The sequence below is a fragment of the Thrips palmi genome, unplaced genomic scaffold, assembly GCF_012932325.1.
Source record: "Thrips palmi isolate BJ-2018 unplaced genomic scaffold, TpBJ-2018v1 HiC_scaffold_16, whole genome shotgun sequence".
Taxonomy (NCBI): Eukaryota; Metazoa; Arthropoda; class Insecta; order Thysanoptera; family Thripidae; genus Thrips; species Thrips palmi.
The window spans coordinates 366,993-386,508 of NW_023144625.1; the positions used below are offsets into that span (position 1 = coordinate 366,993).

The window sequence follows — 19,516 nt, forward strand, 5'->3', positions numbered from 1 at the left end:
GTGCGATTGGCCCAAAATTTTTTGGGGGCCCGGGTGGCTACAAAAAGGCCAAACCCCCAAAATTTCAAAGTGGGTTTTCCCGTTTTTTGGCCCCAGACCCCCCGTTTTGAGCCCCTTTGGGCCCCATTAGCCCCGTGCGTTTAAATTTTAAAAAATTTCTTTTAGGTTCCGGGGTCCAAAAAAGGGGTCAAAGGGGAAAAAAAGGGTAAAAAGCGGGTTTCCAAAAGCGGGCCTTTTTGGGGCCCTTTGAGGACCCAATTGGGGGTTTTTGGGTTCGGCGGTGAACGAAAACCCAAAAACAGGGGAAAATTTCAAATCTTTTTGGGGGTTCCAAAAGCAGGGGCCAAAGGGCGGCCCTTCCTTTCCGAACCCCCGGTGGGGTTTGGGTGCGTGTTTTTGGGATTTTTCCCGCGTGCACGTGAAGTGCCGAAAACAGGGAAAAGCAAAGTCGAATTTCGGTTCCTATTGAAGCAGAGGCCCCGATTTGAGGTCCCCTTGCATCCCGCGGGTCCCAGTGCGATTGGCGACGATGATTTTTGAGGAGATTTTTTTGCGTCGTGCTACGTAAAATGCCAAAAACCCGAAAAGTCAAAGTCGTTTTCCTTTCCAAACGAACCCTTTCCCTTTGAAGGCGAGGACCGAAAGGGGCCCCCTTGGGGGCCCGGAATTCCCCGCCAAGCCCCAGGCCGGTTTGGCCCGCCCGACCCCCTTTTGAGGGAGTTTTCCCTTTTGCGCCGGGGCAAGTAAAATCCCAAAAAAGGGGAAGGGCCCCAAAGGGGAAAAATTTTCCCCGGGGGCCTAAAAAGGGGCGGGGGGCCAATTTAAAAAGGGCCCTTGGGGGGGATCCCGAAAATGGGTTCCCAGGGGGGCGAAGGGGCAAAAAGGGAGGGGGTTTTGAGGAGGTTCTTTGCGTCGTGTACGGGGAAGTGCCGAAAACACGGAAAGTCAAAGTCCGAAATTTTCGGTTCCTATTGAAGCAGAGGACCGTTTTTAGGGGTCCCCTTTGCGATCCCGCACGCCCCAGTGCGATTGGCGACGATGACTTTGGGGGAGATTTTTTTCGTCGTGCTACGTAAAATGCCGAAAACACAAAAAGTCAAAGTCGAATTTCGCTTTCCCTATTGAAGCAGAGGACCGATTTAGAGCGTGCCCTTGCGATCCCGCATAGTCCCAGTGGGGTTTGGCGACGATGACTTTGAGGAGATTCTTTAGCGTCGTGCTACGGGGAAGTGCCGAAAACAAAAAAGGGTCAAAGTCGAATTTCGCGTTCCTTTTAAAGCAGAGGACCGATTTAGAGCGTCCCCTTTGCATCCCGCACAGCCCCCAGTGCGTTTGGGGCGATGACTTTTGAGGAGATTTTTTACGTCGTGCTACGTGAAGTGCCGAAAACACGAAAAGTCAAAGTCGAATTTCGCGTTCCTATTGAAGCAGGGACCGATTTAGAGCTTCCCCTTGCGATCCCGCATAGTCCCAGTGCGATTGGCGACGATGACTTTTGAGGAGATTCTTTAGCGTCGTGCTACGTGAAGTGCCGAAAACACAAAAGGGTCAAAGTCGAATTTCGCGTTCCTATTGAAGCAGAGGACCGATTTAGAGCGTGCCCTTGCGCCCCGCAAGTCCCAGTGCGTTTGGGCGATGACTTTTAAGGAGATTTTTTGCGTCGTGCTACGTGAAGTGCCAAAAACAGGGAAAAGTCAAAGTCGAATTTCGCGTTCCTTTTGAAGCAGAGGACCGATTTAGAGCGTGCCCTTGCTCCCGCATAGTCCCAGTGCGATTGGCGACGATGATTTTTGAGGAGATTCTTTGCGTCGTGCTACGTAAAGTGCCGAAAACAGGGAAAAGTCAAAGTCGAATTTCGCTTTCCCTTTTTGAAGCAGAGGACCGATTTAGAGCGTGCCTTGCATCCCGCATGTCCCAGTGCGATTGGCGACGATGATTTTTGAGGAGATTTTTTTGCGTCGTGCTACGTAAAATGCCGAAAACACAAAAAGTCAAAGTCGAATTTCGCTTTCCCTTTTTGAAGCAGAGGACCGATTTAGAGCGTGCCCTTGCGATCCCGCATAGTCCCAGTGCGATTGGCGACGATGACTTTTGAGGAGATTCTTTAGCGTCGTGCTAGTGAAGTGCCAAAAAACACGGAAAGTCAAAGTCAAAATTTCCTTTCCCTTTTTGAAGCAGAGGACCGATTTAGAGCGTCCCTTTTGCATCCCGCATGTCCCAGTGCGATTGGCGACGATGATTTTTGAGGAGATTCTTTGCGTCGTGCTACGAAAAATGCCGAAAACAGGGAAAAAGTCAAAGTCGGAATTTCGCGTTCCTATTGAAGCAGAGGCCCGGGTTTAGAGCGTCCCCTTTGCATCCCGCATGTCCCAGTGCGATTGGCGACGATGACTTTTAAGGAGATTTTTGCGTCGTGCTACGTAAAATGCCGAAAACAGGGAAAAGTCAAAGTCGAATTTCGCTTTCCCTTGAAGCAGAGGACCGATTTAGAGCGTCCCCTTGCGACCCCGCATAGTCCCAGTGCGATTGGCGACGATGACTTTTGAGGAAAATTTTTTGCGTCGTGCTACGTAAAGTGAAAAAAACAGGGAAAAGTCAAAGTCGAATTTCGCTTTCCCTTTTGAAGCAGAGGACCGATTTAGAGCGTGCCCTTGCGATCCCGCATAGCCCCAGTGCGATGGCGACGATGACTTTTGAGGAGATTCTTTAGCGTCGTGCTACGTGAAGTGCCGAAAACAGGGAAAAGTCAAAGTCAAATTTCGATCCCTTTTAGCAAAGAAAACGTATTCGGGCACGTTTGGTCAAAACTCACGTTTTTGGGAAAGCTGTGCAACAAAAAAGCATTTTCGCCATTCTAGTCAAAAAGCCCCGCAGTTGCCGCATTTTCGTCCTAGGGGAAAAACGGAAAACTTTTTGGGTAATTCCAGGTTGGGGCTAGTGAGGGCAGTAACAAAGTCACCATTGAAAACCGGGAAAAACTTTTCGGGAAACGACGGCCTTTAAAATATGGCCAACCTTTGGGACCCCCAAACTTCTTGAAAATTTCAAGCGGATCACTCTGAAACCTTTTCCCAGGTTTTTAAACGGGAAATTAGGGAAATTGCCCGGAAAACCCCAAACCAGAAAAATACCCAAATGCTTTTCCCGTGCCCGCGGGAAAAAAATGGTAACTGCGTCCCTTTTTAAATAGAAATGGGGGAAACTGCGTTTTTTGGGGAAGCTGCCAAAAGTACGTAGTTTTAAAAGCGTGCCCGAAAACTTCGCTAAGGAAAATCAAATTTTGGTTCCTATTGAAGCAGAGGACCGATTTAGAGCGTCCCTTGCTATCCCGCATTGTCCCAGTGCGATTGGCGACGATGATTTTTGGAGGAGATTCTTTTGCGTCGTGCTACGTGAAATGCCGAAAACACGAAAAGTCAAAGTCGAATTTCGCTTTCCTATTGAAGCAGAGGACCGATTTAGAGCGTGCCTTTGCTACCCCGCAGGGGTCCCAGTGCGATTGGGACGATGACTTTTGAGGAGATTCTTTAGCGTCGTGCTACGTGAAGTGCCGAAAACAGGGAAAGGTCAAAGTCGAATTTCCGTTTCTATTAAAGCAGAGGACCGATTTAGAGCGTCCCCTTGCTTTCCCCGCACAGTCCCAGTGCGATTGGGTCGATGATTTTTGAGGAGTTTCCTTTGGGTCGTGCTACGTAAAAATGCCGAAAACACGAAAAGTCAAAGTCGAATTTCGCGTTCCTTTTGAAGCAGAGGACCGATTTAGAGCGTGCCTCTGCGATCCCGCATAGTCCCAGTGCGATTGGCGACGATGACTTTTGAGGAGATTCTTTAGCGTCGTGCTACGTAAAGTGCCGAAAAACGAAAAGTCAAAGTCGAATTTCGCGTTCCTATTGAAGCAGAGGCCCAAATTTTAGAGCGTCCCCTTTGCGACCCCGCATAGTCCCAGTGCGATTGGCGACGATGATTTTTGAGGAGATTCTTTAGCGTCGTGCTACGGGGAAGTGCCGAAAACAGGGAAAAGTCAAAGTCGAATTTCGTTTTCCTTTAAAGCAGAGGACCGATTTAGAGCGTCCCCTTGCACCCCGCATTTGCCCCAGTGCGTTTGGCGACGATGACTTTAAGGAGATTCTTTAGCGTCGTGCTACGTGAAATGCCGAAAACACGAAAAGTCAAAGTCGAATTTCGCGTTCCTTTTGAAGCAGAGGCCCGGGTTTAGAGCGTCCCTTTTGCTATCCCGCAGTGTCCCAGTGCGATTGGCGACGATGACTTTTGAGGAGATTCTTTTGCGTCGTGCTACGTGAAATGCCGAAAACACGAAAAGTCAAAGTCGAATTCGCGTTCCTATTGAAGCAGAGGACCGATTTAGAGCGTGCCTTTGCTTCAATAGGAACGCGAAATTCGACTTTGACTTTTCGTGTTTTCGGCATTTCACGTTGCACGACGCAAAAGAATCTCCTTAAAAGTCATCGTCGCCAATCGCACTGGGACACTGCGCGATAGCAAAGGCACGCTCTAAATCGGTCCTCTGCTTCAAAAGGAACGCGAAATTCGACTTTGACTTTTCGTGTTTTCGGCATTTCACGTAGCACGACGCTAAAGAATCTCCTTAAAAGTCATCGTCGCCAATCGCACTGGGACTATGCGGGATCGCAAGGGCACGCTCTAAACCGGTCCTCTGCTTAACAGGAACACGAAATTCGACTTGAACTTTCCGTGTTTCGGCACTCCACGTAGCACGACGCTAAAGAATCTCCTCAAAAGTCATCGTCGCCAATCGCACTGGGACTATGCGGGATAGCAAGGGCACGCTCTAATTGGTCCTCTGCTTCAACAGGAACACGAAATTCGACTTTGACTTTCCGTGTTTTCGGCACTTTACGTAGCACGACGCTAAAGAATCTCCTCAAAAGTCATCGTCGCCAATCGCACTGGGACTATGCGGGATCGCAAGGGCACGCTCAAAATCGGTCCTCTGCTTCAATAGGAACGCAAAATTTTGACTTTGACTTTTCGTGTTTTCGGCACTTCACGAAACACGACGCAAAGAATCTCCTCAAAAGTCATCGTCGCCAATCGCACTGGGACTATGCGGGATCGCAAGGGCACGCTCTAAATCGGTCCTCTGCTTTAATAGGAACGCGAAATTCGACTTTGACTTTCCGTGTTTTCGGCACTCCACGTAGCACGACGCTAAAGAATCTCCTCAAAAGTCATCGTCGCCAATCGCACTGGGACTATGCGGGATCGCAAGGGCACGCTCTAAACCGGTCCTCTGCTTCAATAGGAACGCGAAATTCGACTTTGACTTTTCGTTTTTTCGGCATTTCACGTAGCACGACGAAAAAGAATCCCCTTTAAAAAGTCATCGTCCCCAAATCGCACTGGGACCCTGCGGGATAGCAAAGGCACGCTCTAAATCGGTCCTCTGTTTTAAAAGGGAAACCGAAATTCGATTTTGACTTTCCGTTTTTTTGGCACTCCACGTAGCAGGGCGCAAAAGAATCTCCTCAAAAGTCATCGTCGCCAATCGCACTGGGACTATGCGGGATCGCAAGGGCACGCTCTAAATCGGTCCTCTGCTTCAATAGGAACGCGAAATTCGACTTTGACCTTTCGTGTTTTCGGCACTTTACGTAGCACGACGCTAAAGGATCTCTCTCCTCAAAAGCCATCGACACCAATCGCACTGGGACTCTGCGGGATAGCAAAGGCACGCTCTAAATCGGTCCTCTGCTTCAATAGGAACGCGAAATTCGACTTTGACTTTTCGTGTTTTCGGCACTTCACGTAGCACGACGCTAAAGAATCTCCTTAAAAGTCATCGTCGCCAATCGCACTGGGACTATGCGGGATCGCAAGGGAACGCTCTAAACCGGTCCTCTGCTTCAATAGGAACGCGAAATTCGACTTTGACTTTTCGTGTTTTCGGCATTTCACGTAGCACGACGAAAAAGAATCCCCTTTAAAAAGTCATCGTCGCCAATCGCACTGGGACATGCGGGATGCAAAGGCACGCTCTAAATCGGTCCTCTGTTTTAAAAGGAACACGAAATTCGACTTTGACTTTCCGTTTTTTTGGGCACCCCACGTAGCACGGCGCTAAAAAATCTCCTCAAAAGTCATCGTCGCCAATCGCACTGGGACTATGGGGGATCGCAAGGGCCCCGCTCTAAATCGGTCCTCTGCTTCAATAGGGGGAAATTCGACTTTGACTTTCCGTGTTTTCGGCACTTCACGTAGCACGACGCTAGAAATCTCCTCAAAGTTTTTGTCGCCAATCGCACTGGGGACTATGCGGGATCGCAAGGGCACGCTCTAAATCGGTCCTCTGCTTTAACGGGAAACGCAAAATTTTGTTTTTGACTTTTCGTGTTTTGGGCCTTCACGTAGCACGACGCAAAAGAATCCCCTTTAAAAGTCATCGTCGCCAATCGCACTGGGACTATGCGGGATCGCAAGGGCACGCTCTAAACCGGTCCTCTGCTTCAATAGGAACGCGAAATTCGACTTTGACTTTTCGTGTTTTCGGCATTTCACGTAGCACGACGCAAAAGAATCTCCTTAAAAGTCATCGTCGCCAATCGCACTGGGACACTGCGGGATAGCAAAGGCACGCTCTAAATCGGTCCTCTGCTGTAACAGGAACACGAAATTCGACTTTGACTTTCCGTGTTTTTGGCACTCCACGTAGCACGACGCTAAAGAATCTCCTTAAAAGTCATCGTCGCCAATCGCACTGAGACTATGCGGGATCGCAAGGGCACGCTCTAAATTGGTCGTCTGCTTCAATAGGAACGCGAAATTCGACTTTGACTTTGCGTGTTTGCGGCACTTCACGTAGCACGATGCTAAAGAATCTTCTCAAAAGTCATCGTCGCCAATCGCACTGGGACTATGCTGATTCGCAAGGGCACGCTCTAAATCGGTCCTCTGCTTCAATAGGAACGCGAAATTTGACTTTGACTTTCCGTGTTTTCGGCACTTCACGTAGCACGACGCTAAAGAATCTCCTCAGAAGTCATCGTCGCCAATCGCACTGGGACTATGCGGGATCGCAAGGGCAAGCTCTAAATCGTTCCTCTGCTTCAATAGGAACGCGAAATTAAGTGGCGAAGCGGAAAAAGGGGATAAGTCGAAAAACACGATTTTTCAGGAGAGGCGAAAAACATGTTCCCGTATAATATTCTATACTTCGGGTGCGATATCTTGTTCGCTTTGCAATGCGGATCAACATAAAAAAAGTCATTTAAACAAAGCGTTAATGGTTTTGTAGATATGTCAAGTCTCTGACTTATCTCGTTTGGTCGCGCCTGTCAAAACGAGACAAGTCGACTTTTTCCCACTCCCCACTCACCCCCCTACGAGTTATTTCGACTTATCTTTCCGGACCTGACAGCACTTGGAGCTATGTCGACTTATCCACTGCGCATTCACGCGCTGAATGAGTTAAGTCGACTTAACTCTCTGGAGCTTAAGGTTTTTAGGGACATGTCGACTTGTCCCTTGTGCACTCATGCACTCTATGAGCTAAGTTGACTTATCTCTCGGGTGTTTTTCCCCGTTGGGGTTATGTCGATTTGTCCCCTTTAGCAAATTAAATTGTTTAAAAGATTAGGAGATAAGTCGCGTGTGTTTTGGGTACGAGGAACTAGAAACAATTCGTTAGAGGAAAACAATGCTCCTCAATTTTAGTCAAAGATTACCGTGTGTTTATTAAAATAATTCTAAGTAACTGCAATGCGAAAGAGTGACAGTTCACCTGCCAAAAAGAAGGAAAAAACAAGCTTAACGTGACACATTTTTGGCTGAGCGATAGCGAAGCCCGTTACTCAGGTGGGGTTGAAAAGTTTTGTCTGTCTGTCTGTGTGTCTGTCTGTCAGCACTACTACTCCTGAACGGCTCGGCCGATCTGGCTGAGATTTTGCACACTTTTTGGGTATGTCCTTGGCTCGGCACACGCAAAATTTTACTATCCTAGCTCAACTGGTTCAGTTTTTATAGCCGAAAAACACCTAAAAAACGGCGAAAAATCGAGTTTTCTGCCGGCAAATGCCTTCTGCCTTGAAGAAAGGGGGGTCAGGGGGGCAGAGCCCCCCAGCCCCGGCAAGTTGAAAAGTAACAAGGGTCAAGATCGTGTTATTTGTGGATGAAGCAACTCTATCTGGAATGAAGGGGGGTCTGCGGGGCGGAGCCCCCCAGCATGCAACAATTTAGAAGTAACCGACGATGGGCAAGCCATGGCCTGCCGAAGGCAGGCTAGCGCCGCAGGCCAAGGTAGGTACGCCAGGCGCGGATTGGAGGAACAGGCAGCGAGACATCGCGAAGCCTGTTACGACAAGACGTGGTCTGGCGTAAACCTACCTTGTTTAAAATTAAATTGTCTAACCCCAGCCGAAAATCTCGGTTACGATTACGGCCGGTTTCGACTCCGATTCCGACCCCGACCGGGAGAGTTCCGGTTACCTTCGTAATTTCGGACAGGGTCCGGCTACGGGTACGATCGGACCCGGACGAAGTTGCGATTACGATCGTAGCCTGATGGGACCGTTGTGAAATGGAGGTGCGCAGAGTCTCCAAGTCCGTTGCCTGTGACCTCTCTGTACCCTCTGATTTCAATGCACGATACATGTACCCAGAGTGAACTTTGCGCGCTACGCCCAATTTTGACGTCAAAAATTTGTTGCCAGGTACCCTTTACAAGTTATTGAGTGTTTCTGAAAGTTTACTGGAGACCTCAACGCATGGGCAACGCATCTTGGAGTCCGAATCCGTAACCGGAACGGGTCCGATCGCAACCGGGAAGAGTCCGATCACAACCGGGAAAAGTCCGATCGTAATCAGGACAAGTCCGATCACAACCGGAGTTTCTTGTCGTAGTCGGGAATAAGGTCCGGTTTCCGACCGTAATCGGGAAATTTGGGCGATTTTCCGATCGGAACTCGTAATTTTCTACGGGATCGTAACCGAGATTTTCGGCTGGGACATAATGCATTATTGAACATGCCTTATATTTAGATATTGCAAAGACACTGCAAAGCCAGTGGTAAGTTTGCTTGCCACAAATTTGGCAAGCCGTTTTGAATGCCAAAATTTGGCAAGCTTTGGTCGGCACTCGTCATTAGCTTGCCAAATTTTGGCAAGCTGGGGAGTAATTCCGGGCGAAGCTTGCCAAATTTTGGCAAGCTTGGGAGTATTTCCGGGCCATGCTTACCAATTTTTGGCATTCAAAACGGCTTGCCAAATCCGTGGCAAGTAAACTTACTACTGGGATGGCAGTGTAACCTGCAGACATATGCATTCAATCAACTGACTTAGAAGTATGTGTATTTTCTGGGGCACGCAAGCCTTGTGTTTAGTATCAATTTCCTTCTTACACCACAAGGCTGCGCAGATGGCCAATCACATTTAAAAATAGAAATATAGTACTCTTTAAAAAGTTGTTGCCGGTACTGGGGCGGGGGGACTCGGCGCAGCGTTCTGTCGCGGTAGCAGCCGCAGCCGTGCGCCGTAATTTGACACTGCGAGATACGCCCGCCGCGCGCCGCGCTCTCCCGCCCGGCCGGGCTGCTCGGTGCGTGTCTGAGTGTCACCAGTTTGTCCGACAGGCCAGCAGGCGGGGAGACCGGGTCGAGAGTCTCTAGGTCGTCTATCTGGTATGGGTCTGGAGCCATGTAATTATGTTTTATTTAATTTATGATAGTTTTGGTTTTTACTTTGCCCTTTTGTGTTAGTTTAAACTTTGTAAAAAATAGACTGTTACACAAATTTGAACAAATTTCATTGCCATCGAATGTTGTTGATTTCGGTGAGGACCGCCTACTGAAGGCAGAGGTCTCCCCGCCTGCTGGCCTGGCCGGGGGGCATATTTTGAGAAGCTCAACGGGTTCGGCACCACCGCACAACTCGTCTGGCGGAACGCACGGGAGGCTGCCCCAAGAAGCCTGGAACCAAATGATCCAACCTATCCTAACCTTTTTAATTTTTTTAAAACTAAGACGTGAAAACCTGGCGGGCGCGGAAGCCACAGCCGTGGCGCGTTTTCCACCGAGTGCTTGATGACGCGTCCCCTGACTCAGTGTTGTGACGGCCGTATCGCGACACGCGAGACTCAAAGGGTTGCCGCGCAGGCCCTGAAGAGGGAGTAAAGAGGAACAGGCACGGAGGCAGGGCAGGAAGAACGGAGACGGAGAGGAGACAAACGGAGAGAAACAGGCGCGACAAGCAGGTAGAACAAACGTGCATGATTAGGTCCTTTCTTTGGCCCTGGTAATAACTTCAAATAATTTGTACACCTGATGTGAACGCTTATTACATTTATTAAGTTTTGTTATTTACGTTGACGACCGCCAGGTGAACTAGGGAACCCCGAGCAAAGTGCATCATCAAGTCTGACACTGCGATGCACCTGGTTTTCCCTCCGGCATACGCCTCGCGCCTTCGTCCAGCCGCAGCCCTGGCCAGGGGACGGGACGCGAAATGCTGAGCCATGAGATAATTACTGTTATGGATAAGCTACGGGAGCCCGGGGAATCGCTGCATGCGTCAATATTCCGCCAGCTTGCTCCCCCAGTTTAAGTCTAATCGAATTGATATTGGTACCAATCGAAAGAGGAAGGTTCAATCTATGACTACACAACTTTTCAGCTCGATCGAAGACCTTTTAGTTTGAACGAAACGCGCCTAAAGTCGGGCGCCTTCCATTAGGCAGGGTGGCGGCCGGACGCCAGCGGCCTGCTCGAACTGCCGCAAAACGTTCCGCTGCGATTTTAGCCAAAACGCGTTATTACGCTATGTTTCGCGCACATTTCGTCTCTGTATGCAAGAAAATAATTTTTAGAGACATTTTGCATCCAAACATGACTAGTTTTCACGATTTTCGCGAATTATCTCGTGGTGAGGTTATGAGGTTAGAGTTGTCCTAAACAACGCCGATGGCCTAGGCGCTTGTTTGTCGCTGTTCGACTCATTTTAACATCTTTCAAAGCAGGTAAGAGTCAAACATTGATTAGAAATGCATTCCTCAATAATTTTGACGTCCACTCGCTTTCAAAACAACGCACGTCACGCGTTATGTACAATACAATGGGTAAAGTTGAGTACCGCCGGTGGGTTTGTGACTCGGCCTCTCGGCTTGTTATGTAACGAAACTCACAATTTGCGCCATTATTTGTTAGAAAGTCATGAATGGAATTACATGATATGTTCAGATGAATGCTCTTTTACGTTTTATTTTCCATCCTAAACTGTAGAATTCTATTTTATCAAGTTTTGAGGGGTGTTTTCTGTAATGTTGATTCTAATTGTATTTTGCCCAAATAGTTCTGACATTTGAGGGACTAAATCATTTTATCGCAGTAGAAATATGTCTTTGTATCTCGTGTTTCTGTAAAGATTTTGCTACTAACTCCTTGAACAACAGTTTTCGTTACTCGTGTGGGTCCTCTGTTTACACGGTTATTTATATTGTTTCCCTTTGTTATTGTAGTGACGAGCTCCCAGAAGAATTACTGCCAGAGGATGACAGCATGTTCAATGATCTATCACCCAGCCGAAAATCTCGGTTACGATTACGGCCGGTTTCGACTCCGATTCCGACCCCGACCGGGAGAGTTCCGGTTACCTTCGTAATTTCGGACAGGGTCTGGCTACGGGTACGATCGGACCCGGACGAAGTTGCGATTACGATCGTAGCCTGATGGGACCGTTGTGAAATGGAGGTGCGCAGAGTCTCCAAGTCCGTTGCCTGTGACCTCTCTGTACCCTCTGATTTCAATGCACGATACATGTACCCAGAGTGAACTTTGCGCGCTACGCCTAATTTTGACGTCAAAAATTTGTTGCCAGGTACCCTTTACAAGTTATTGAGTGTTTCTGAAAGTTTACTGGAGACCTCAACGCATGGGCAACGCATCTTGGAGTCCGAATCCGTAACCGGAACGGGTCCGATCGCAACCGGGAAGAGTCCGATCACAACCGGGAAAAGTCCGATCGTAATCAGGACAAGTCCGATCACAACCGGAGTTTCTTGTCGTAGTCGGGAATAAGGTCCGGTTTCCGACCGTAATCGGGAAATTTGGGCGATTTTCCGATCGGAACTCGTAATTTTCTACGGGATCGTAACCGAGATTTTCGGCTGGGCAGCCAGGGCTGACATCAGTAGCGATGCATTGGTTGAAGATGACAGCTTCAACGAATTTGCAGACGATGCCCAAGGACCAACCTCCACTCCAAGTTCACGGGCTCGTGCTAGGTTGCCTGGGAATGCTGGCTCTCCCAGACGCTCTGCCAGGCTGGCGTCACCTGGCAGATCCCCAACTGCAGAGTCAACTACAAATTCTCCACGACGCTCTGCCAGGCTCGCATCACCAAGTGGATCACCTAATGCTGGGCCCAGTTCCCCTCGACGCTCAGCCAGGTTGGCCTCACCAAGAGGGTCACCTAAGGCTGGCCCAAGTACACAGTCTCAAAAGAATTCAGCAAGACCTTCAACATCTAGTAGTCTGCCCGCACCCCCTTTGCCTCAACGCACATCACAACAAACTAAGGGAAAGGGAAAAAAAGCTCAACCAAAACCATCCCGAATGAAGTGTCCCAAGTGTCCCCCCACATTAAGTAATAAAAAGACACTTGATGCACATCTTAGGGGGCATCTCATGTCAGGTAAATAAATGAAGTATTATTTTTAGTACATGTGGTTCCTTCTGTATTTAATTTCTTAAATTTATTAATAGGTTTCATGTTCTTTTTTCTTGGTGCAGGAGTAACTTCTCGAGCACCTTCCTTAGAAGAACTTACTCAAGAAATGTTGCCTTTGATGAAAGCGGCGTTACAAGATATGCTTACAGAGCCCATCATCGGGGACCTAAGTCAACTTGTCCATGATTATTGTTTGGGTTTGAATGAATCCTTAGATGATCCTACCCTTGATAATGACCTATTGTCTCATTTAAGTCTCTGCTTTAGTGAAGTATTATCTGGGAGAAAAGCACTTTTCCCCTCTGCCATTCGAACATCAATGTATGTGGGCACTAATAATTTGTTGTGTTCCCCCGAATTTAGAAAGACTATGAAAGACTTTTTCCAACTGTTGAAGGAATGTGATGGCAATGTTCTAAATGTGTTTTTAGGTGACTTTATGTGCTCGCTGTCCAGAAAAGTAATAGTGATGTGTATGAAGAAAATGAGAGGAGGACTAAACAGTGATGCAGTGCCATTATATACCAAGAGGTCTGGGGATGATTTTGAATCCGTAGAGTTTAGGCAAGAGGTGTACCACATTTCGGGTTCAATAGTCAATGGTTTCTTGTGGAAAGGCGTGCAGTACACAGAAGATAGCAAGACTTGGGTCAAATACTGTGCTGTTCTCCGGGATAACTTGTTGTTCAAATCAGGGAGTGAGGCAGCCAAACGGTGTTCTGATGAAGTTCGTCACTTTTCTGAAAGTAAAGATAGAGGGGGTTACAAACATGTTAATGATGATACTTTTCAATTTTTCCTTTCTGTATTTATACTTCTTCATTCTTCTGAGAGTGAATATGGGTCTCTTCCTCCAAATGTGATAGACAACAGTATTTTAGTGAGTGAAGTTATTTTATGTCTTTGGGATGAGCTGGTCGGTAATGATTTAACTCAAGATGAGTCACTAGATCTCTTAATTCAAATTTGCCAAAGTTGTGTGAAAGTAACAGTGAAGGGTATTATTAAGAGAAGGATTAACCAACATTTGAAGAAAGCCCAGAACTCTGTTCCACTACGAGCACTGATGGCTGCTAATTAATAAGTTTTAACCAAAGATTTGACTGTTTACACCGTAGAATTTTATTGTTTACTTTTAATGTTTGATTACTTCTGTGCCTGTTAGCTTTGTATGCCAAAGGAAGGTGTATTAAGAAGAAAAATTATTTTTATGCATGTTAACCATTTATCAAGAAAGCTGTATTTGTTTTCAGTATTTTATAGATATGTTGACATATTCTTGATATCTTTTTGATAAAAAATATTTTAAACATAAGAGTGATAAAAATAAATAACATGCTCTACAGGAATCAATTGACCTTTTTAACATATCCTCCACTTATTTTAAAACACAGAACAAGTTACAAAATTAGGACCAAAACAGTACACAGCAATACACATTTACTTCCTTTGCCTTCTTCTTTTGGGCAGCGGCTCATTAGTTATTTCCATTCCCTTCTGCGTGACTTCTGCAGAGTTGCTCCTTCTATGTTTAACTCCTAAGTCTCGTTCAATAGCAGATGCAGCCATCTTTGAAGCAAACTGTGCAGCGTTGGGATTTCTGCTGCCACCACAAGCACCCCGTTGCTCACTGAAGTGCTGCTCCAATGGATCTTGAGAAAATACACGTGCCAAGATGAACTTGGGTGGCTCCTTTAGATTTTCAAATAGGTAGCGAATGGACCCAGCGATACCTCTAATACTCATTTCAATGCCATACAATGTTTGATGTGCCAGCAGCATCTTTTCTTTCTTTTTTGGATCAATTCGCAGAGCCTGGACCTCATCACTCCAGTCCTCTAAGTATTTGAGGAATGGTACATCTAGAACTTCATCCTCGATAGGGTTTGGGTGTTGTGGGTGAGGGACCCCAAGCCAGTCAAATCGAGGGTCCCATGCACTAGTGTATGGTGCCAAGTTCTTATTTCTGGTTCTTTTGTCTTCATAGGAATATGCACCATTCAGACAGTCAAAAAATTTGTTAACATATCTTATAAACTTAACCAGTTCTGTAGTGCCAGTCCACTTTTGGTCTTCAATATCAAGGGCAACTGTGTCACTAAGAACAAGAGCAGCATTTCTTACATTCATGCAAGAAAATTTGTTTGGAAACACATTTTGACTATTCAACTTAAAGGACTTCCTAAAGTTGCAATCTTTGAAAGTAAGATACAATCGTACAATTGTTTTCCATTCTAGCTTCTCCCCATTTTTTTGCAAGTACCTAGTTTTCTTGTCACCAGAATTATGGAGACAGTTCCTTATTGTTTTAATCAAGTGACACACATCTGATATGAAATAAAGAGGTCTTTCTTCGGGGGATGCAAAATTCAGAGTGTCAAAGACAACTTTAGATTTCAGTTTTGTTAAAGGTGTGTGCATTTTGATGAAAGATCTATTGGTGGGTGCACCATCACAAATAAATGCTAGCACTTTAACATTTGCCTTTTCAAGCCTAGAAATAACATTCCATGTTTTAGCATACATTGTGTCAGCAGTGAGTGTTCTAAGAGGAAATCCTGCTACCACATACTTCACATTTGAAGCAACACCCTTCACCATGTAGGCAAGCATTGTTTTGGCTAGTTGGGCTTCCTTTTCTTTTTCTTCCTTTCCCGTAAATTTACTTTCAATGTAAGTTTCAAAATCAGACACTTCTTTTTCTACTTCATCAAGACGGGTATAGCCCACAAGCTCATCTCCTTTCCCTTCCTTGCGACCATTTCCTCGGTACACTAAATTCTGGGAAATGTAAATTTCATCACACAGCAAAACATGGTACTTCTGATACTCTTTTTTAAGTCCATCCACCCTTTCCTTTACCAATTCTAATATTCCATCAGAAATCCCATCTTGAGCCTGTATGGCATGAGAATAATCATAAAGTGTTCTTGCATGAGGAAGAAGTATTGCTCCACTGTCTCGTAATCCATCATACCCAGAGTTGGTCATCTTGCTTTTAATATGCAATGCCAGTCGAATCATAGTTGGGTGCCACCTGATAGTCCTTTTGTCTGACTTGGCAGCATTTGAAATTTGACATTCGAGGAACATTTTTTGAATTTCTGTTAGTTCAGTGCTTGCCAAAATATGTCTTAAAGCGATATCCAGATCAGATTCAATTTCCACGCCTTCTTTCTCCAACAAATCTTGCACCTTCTTTTCAAGGTAATAAATTCTTTTGTCCTTTTTTCTTATGTCATCGTGTTGGGTTTTCAATTTTACATTTACTTGGTCAGGTGTCAGAAATATGTTTGGAGTGCAAGGATGAGCTTCTTCCGAAGTCAAAAACTCTTCTCTCCTCTTCAGACTTTTGTACACAGATGAACAGTTTTCACAGCGAGGCGCCTTACCCTTGCCCACACTAACCAACCACAGACACGATACACTTCTGCATGTCTCCTTAAAACTTCTCTCTTGATATGGGTTTCTGTCAACATAAGTTTGGGGGATGGTGGGCCAAATTTTCCTCGTGACTGCATGGTCAGCTCCAACACAAACATCATAATTCATAACTTCCCTGCAAACAGCCACACTTTGTTCACAGAAGAGTTGGCAACTTTTTTCATCTTCAGCCAAGGAAGGAATAGGAACCTTGGTAATAGTTTGGTTACTGAAGATACTTTCACAATGAATATTGATAGATACAAAACCTTGAAATGTCACGATCACTTCTCTTTGAACCGCCTTTGGTGTAGTGTCTGACAACAACAAAAAGTGAAAACTGTTTCTGTCAATAATTGGGACCCAAGCTGTGGGCAGCAAAGATCGTACTTTCACTAGACAAGTATTGACACACTGTAGGGAAAGTTCTATTTTTCTGGGATCTTCTTTAGGATTCACTACACCAAGGTCCTTGAAAACACTGCTAATTGGCGGTTCTTTCACAGCTGAAGTCGATGGAAATCTTGAAGATTCAACGGGCGTTGCTGATCTTGATGAATCGGCAGGTGTTTGAGGTCTTGATGTAGAGTCGGAACAAACCGACAGAGACACTTCCGTAGCCAAAGATGAATCTGGACGTGATACATCTGAATGAAATCCAGTAACTGAGCTGGCTCTGGAACTGACAGACGACTGAAAATCTGAACCAGATTGGACAGAGGATGAATCAGTGAATGTCATCCCATCAGTGTCATCAGCAGCATCGGTTGGGACATTGTCCTGAAACAAATGTCAGACATTATAAAAACTACTCCATAAAAATTAAACATAATCTAAACTTTAATTTTTGTTTACCTCAGCAACAGTGATGTCTTCAGTTGGTCTGCAGTCAACTTCGTCCAAATTTGCCACAGGCATATGTTGAGCAAGATAATCAGCACACACCTGGAAAGAAATTGCACAGTTCAAAAGATATTGCCAATGAACCAATAAACTACAGAAGTATTATGACAGCAACTCTTACTTCATCATCAGAAAAGATACATTCGGCCAGTTCAGTAACCCCAACAGGCTTGTAGCGGCCGCGCTGTTTGGTCCGCTTGACTTGTTTTCTCCGAGAGACTTTCCGAGGTTTTTCTGCTTTGCTTCCTTTGGAACTTCTTCCTCAATAGGTGGCTGTTCTTCCATGGCGATTTGGTAGGAAATCTACAGAGAAATAATGGACTTTTGTAAACAGTTTGCGATAGCAGCAACAGGCAGCTCCACCATACGCACATATTTGTCTCCCTAGTATTGTACATAACGCGTGACGTGCGTTGTTTTGAAAGCGAGTGGACGTCAAAATTATTGAGGAATGCATTTCTAATCAATGTTTGACTCTTACCTGCTTTGAAAGATGTTAAAATGAGTCGAACAGCGACAAACAAGCGCCTAGGCCATCGGCGTTGTTTAGGACAACTCTAACCTCATAACCTCACCACGAGATAATTCGCGAAAATCGTGAAAACTAGTCATGTTTGGATGCAAAATGTCTCTAAAAATTATTTTCTTGCATACAGAGACGAAATGTGCGCGAAACATAGCGTAATAACGCGTTTTGGCTAAAATCGCAGCGGAACGTTTTGCGGCAGTTCGAGCAGGCCGCTGGCGTCCGGCCGCCACCCTGCCTAATGGAAGGCGCCCGACTTTAGGCGCGTTTCGTTCAAACTAAAAGGTCTTCGATCGAGCTGAAAAGTTGTGTAGTCATAGATTGAACCTTCCTCTTTCGATTGGTACCAATATCAATTCGATTAGACTTAAACTGGGGGAGCAAGCTGGCGGAATATTGACGCATGCAGCGATTCCCCGGGCTCCCGTAGCTTATCCATAACAGTAATTATCTCATGGCTGAGCGGTGCGGTATGAATCGGAAGACAGTTTGACACTGGCGACACGCAGACACGCACTGAGAGCGCCGTCAGGACGGCCAGGCCGGGCGGAGCGTGGAGGTGGAGTGGCGCGGGGGACGGGAGCCCCGGGGGGGGGGGGGGGGGGGGGCGATCCCTTATTCCCCCGGCCAGGCCAGCAGGCGGGGAGACCTCTGGATGTTGAGGTTCACGGTTCGGTGAAATTACAGCGCATCGTTACAGGCATCGACGTGAAAATTGGAGACGCGTTACAGAACAAGATTACCTAAAGGGCGGTGGTCACCAAATTTCCATACCTTGCGCACAGCCGCTCTGAATGCGGCTCAACTTCATTCAAAATTTCAAAGCTAGAAATTTAACGCATCAAATTTTCCGGAGAAAATCTGACCCGACCGTAGGCTAGGATGACTCTTTAGGAAGGCACGTGCAAAGTTTCAGAATTTTTGGTCACGGCGTTTGCGAGAAAACAAAATTTACGTATCGGTCTACATCGCCTCCCGAGGCGGCGCGCTCCTTCCAGCGCGCTCGGCAAGGCTCACTTAAGCCTCCTCTCCGCGATGCGCGCGGTCAGCGACGCCAATTCTGCGGCACGCGCCGCGCGCCTCGGCTACACACGGCCAGCAGCCCAAGACAGCCGGCAAGCAGGCCTCGGGGCGCGAAACGCTGAGCTGGGCAGAATGAATCGGAGGACAGCCCGACACACCAGTGTCACGCGGACATGCACCGAGAGCGCCGACAGGACGGCCGGGCGAAGCGCGGCGGGTGGAGTGGTGAGGGGGACGCGGCCACTGGGGACCGGTCCCTTATTTCCCCCGGCCAAAAATCCGTGGTGAGGCTCAACCTGCGGAGTCCTAAAAGTACTGCAACAGCGGTGAAGATTTGACCGCACATTTCTACACTGTTAGAAATTAGCTCCGAAATTTTATGGAGAAAAACTCTATAATGACGTTCATGGAGACTCCATTTATTATCAACCTTTTTTTTCGGAGAGATTTTTTCAGGGCTTGAGCAAATGTTCCTCGGAGCATTACTTCGTTCCTGATGGGAATTAAAATGCACGTCTTTTCTCAGATATTTGAAAGAGGGCTTCGCCGAAGCATTCTTTGGTCTGAAATGGCAAGAAGGGACAATCTCTTTCGAGCTCCTTTGCGTCCTCGAGATCCTGTAGGCATCCCTCATGAAAACTGAGCTAAACAAAATAGAGGTTCACCTTTCCCTTATTTTTTAATTGGTTGCAAACTTTGACTTTTCGTGTTTTCGGCATTTCACGTAGCACGACGCAAAAGACTCTCCTCAAAAGTCATAGTCGCCAATCGCCCTGGGACGATGCGGGATCGCAAGGGCACGCTCTAAATCGGTCCTCTGCTTCAAAAGGAACGCGAAAATCGACTTTGACTTTTCGTGTTTTCGGCACTTCACGTAGCACGACGCAAAAGAATCTCCTTAAAAGTCATCGTCGCCAATCGCACTGCACTGGGAGAAATAATGAA

General features: G+C 46.7%; 2 protein-coding genes across 2 annotated transcripts in view; one reads left to right on the forward strand and one right to left on the reverse strand.

Annotated features, from left to right (window-relative positions):
- LOC117642325 overlaps nucleotides 1–18,707 on the forward strand; it is a 23,847-nt gene extending 5,140 nt beyond the window's left edge. Inside the window, exons 2-5 of the mRNA XM_034380400.1 lie at nucleotides 11,392–11,541; nucleotides 12,139–12,660; nucleotides 12,759–13,768; nucleotides 18,651–18,707. Of these exons, the coding sequence (XP_034236291.1) occupies nucleotides 11,392–11,541; nucleotides 12,139–12,660; nucleotides 12,759–13,768; nucleotides 18,651–18,707 (1,739 nt within the window). The remainder of the gene's footprint in view (nucleotides 1–11,391; nucleotides 11,542–12,138; nucleotides 12,661–12,758; nucleotides 13,769–18,650) is intronic.
- On the reverse strand, nucleotides 14,074–17,948 carry LOC117642320. Its single transcript, XM_034380396.1, has 4 exons — nucleotides 17,504–17,948; nucleotides 17,144–17,325; nucleotides 16,975–17,064; nucleotides 14,074–16,899 (listed from the first exon to the last, which is right to left on the reverse strand). Exons 3-4 carry the CDS (start codon nucleotides 17,035–17,037, stop codon nucleotides 14,137–14,139), a joined length of 2,826 nt encoding a protein of 941 aa, XP_034236287.1. The 5' UTR covers nucleotides 17,038–17,064; nucleotides 17,144–17,325; nucleotides 17,504–17,948; the 3' UTR covers nucleotides 14,074–14,136.
- Nucleotides 18,708–19,516: the final 809 nt, after the last annotated feature.

What these genes read in the sequence shown, in the direction of transcription:
- LOC117642320 (XM_034380396.1), bottom strand. Translation starts at nt 17,037, where the DNA reads ATGCCTGTGGCAAATTTGGACGAAGTTGACTGCAGACCAACTGAAGAC. An exon ending in AAGACATCACTGTTGCTGAG is followed by an intron (nt 16,900 to 16,974) that starts GTAAACAAAAAT and finishes CATTTGTTTCAG; the next exon opens with GACAATGTCCCAACCGATGC.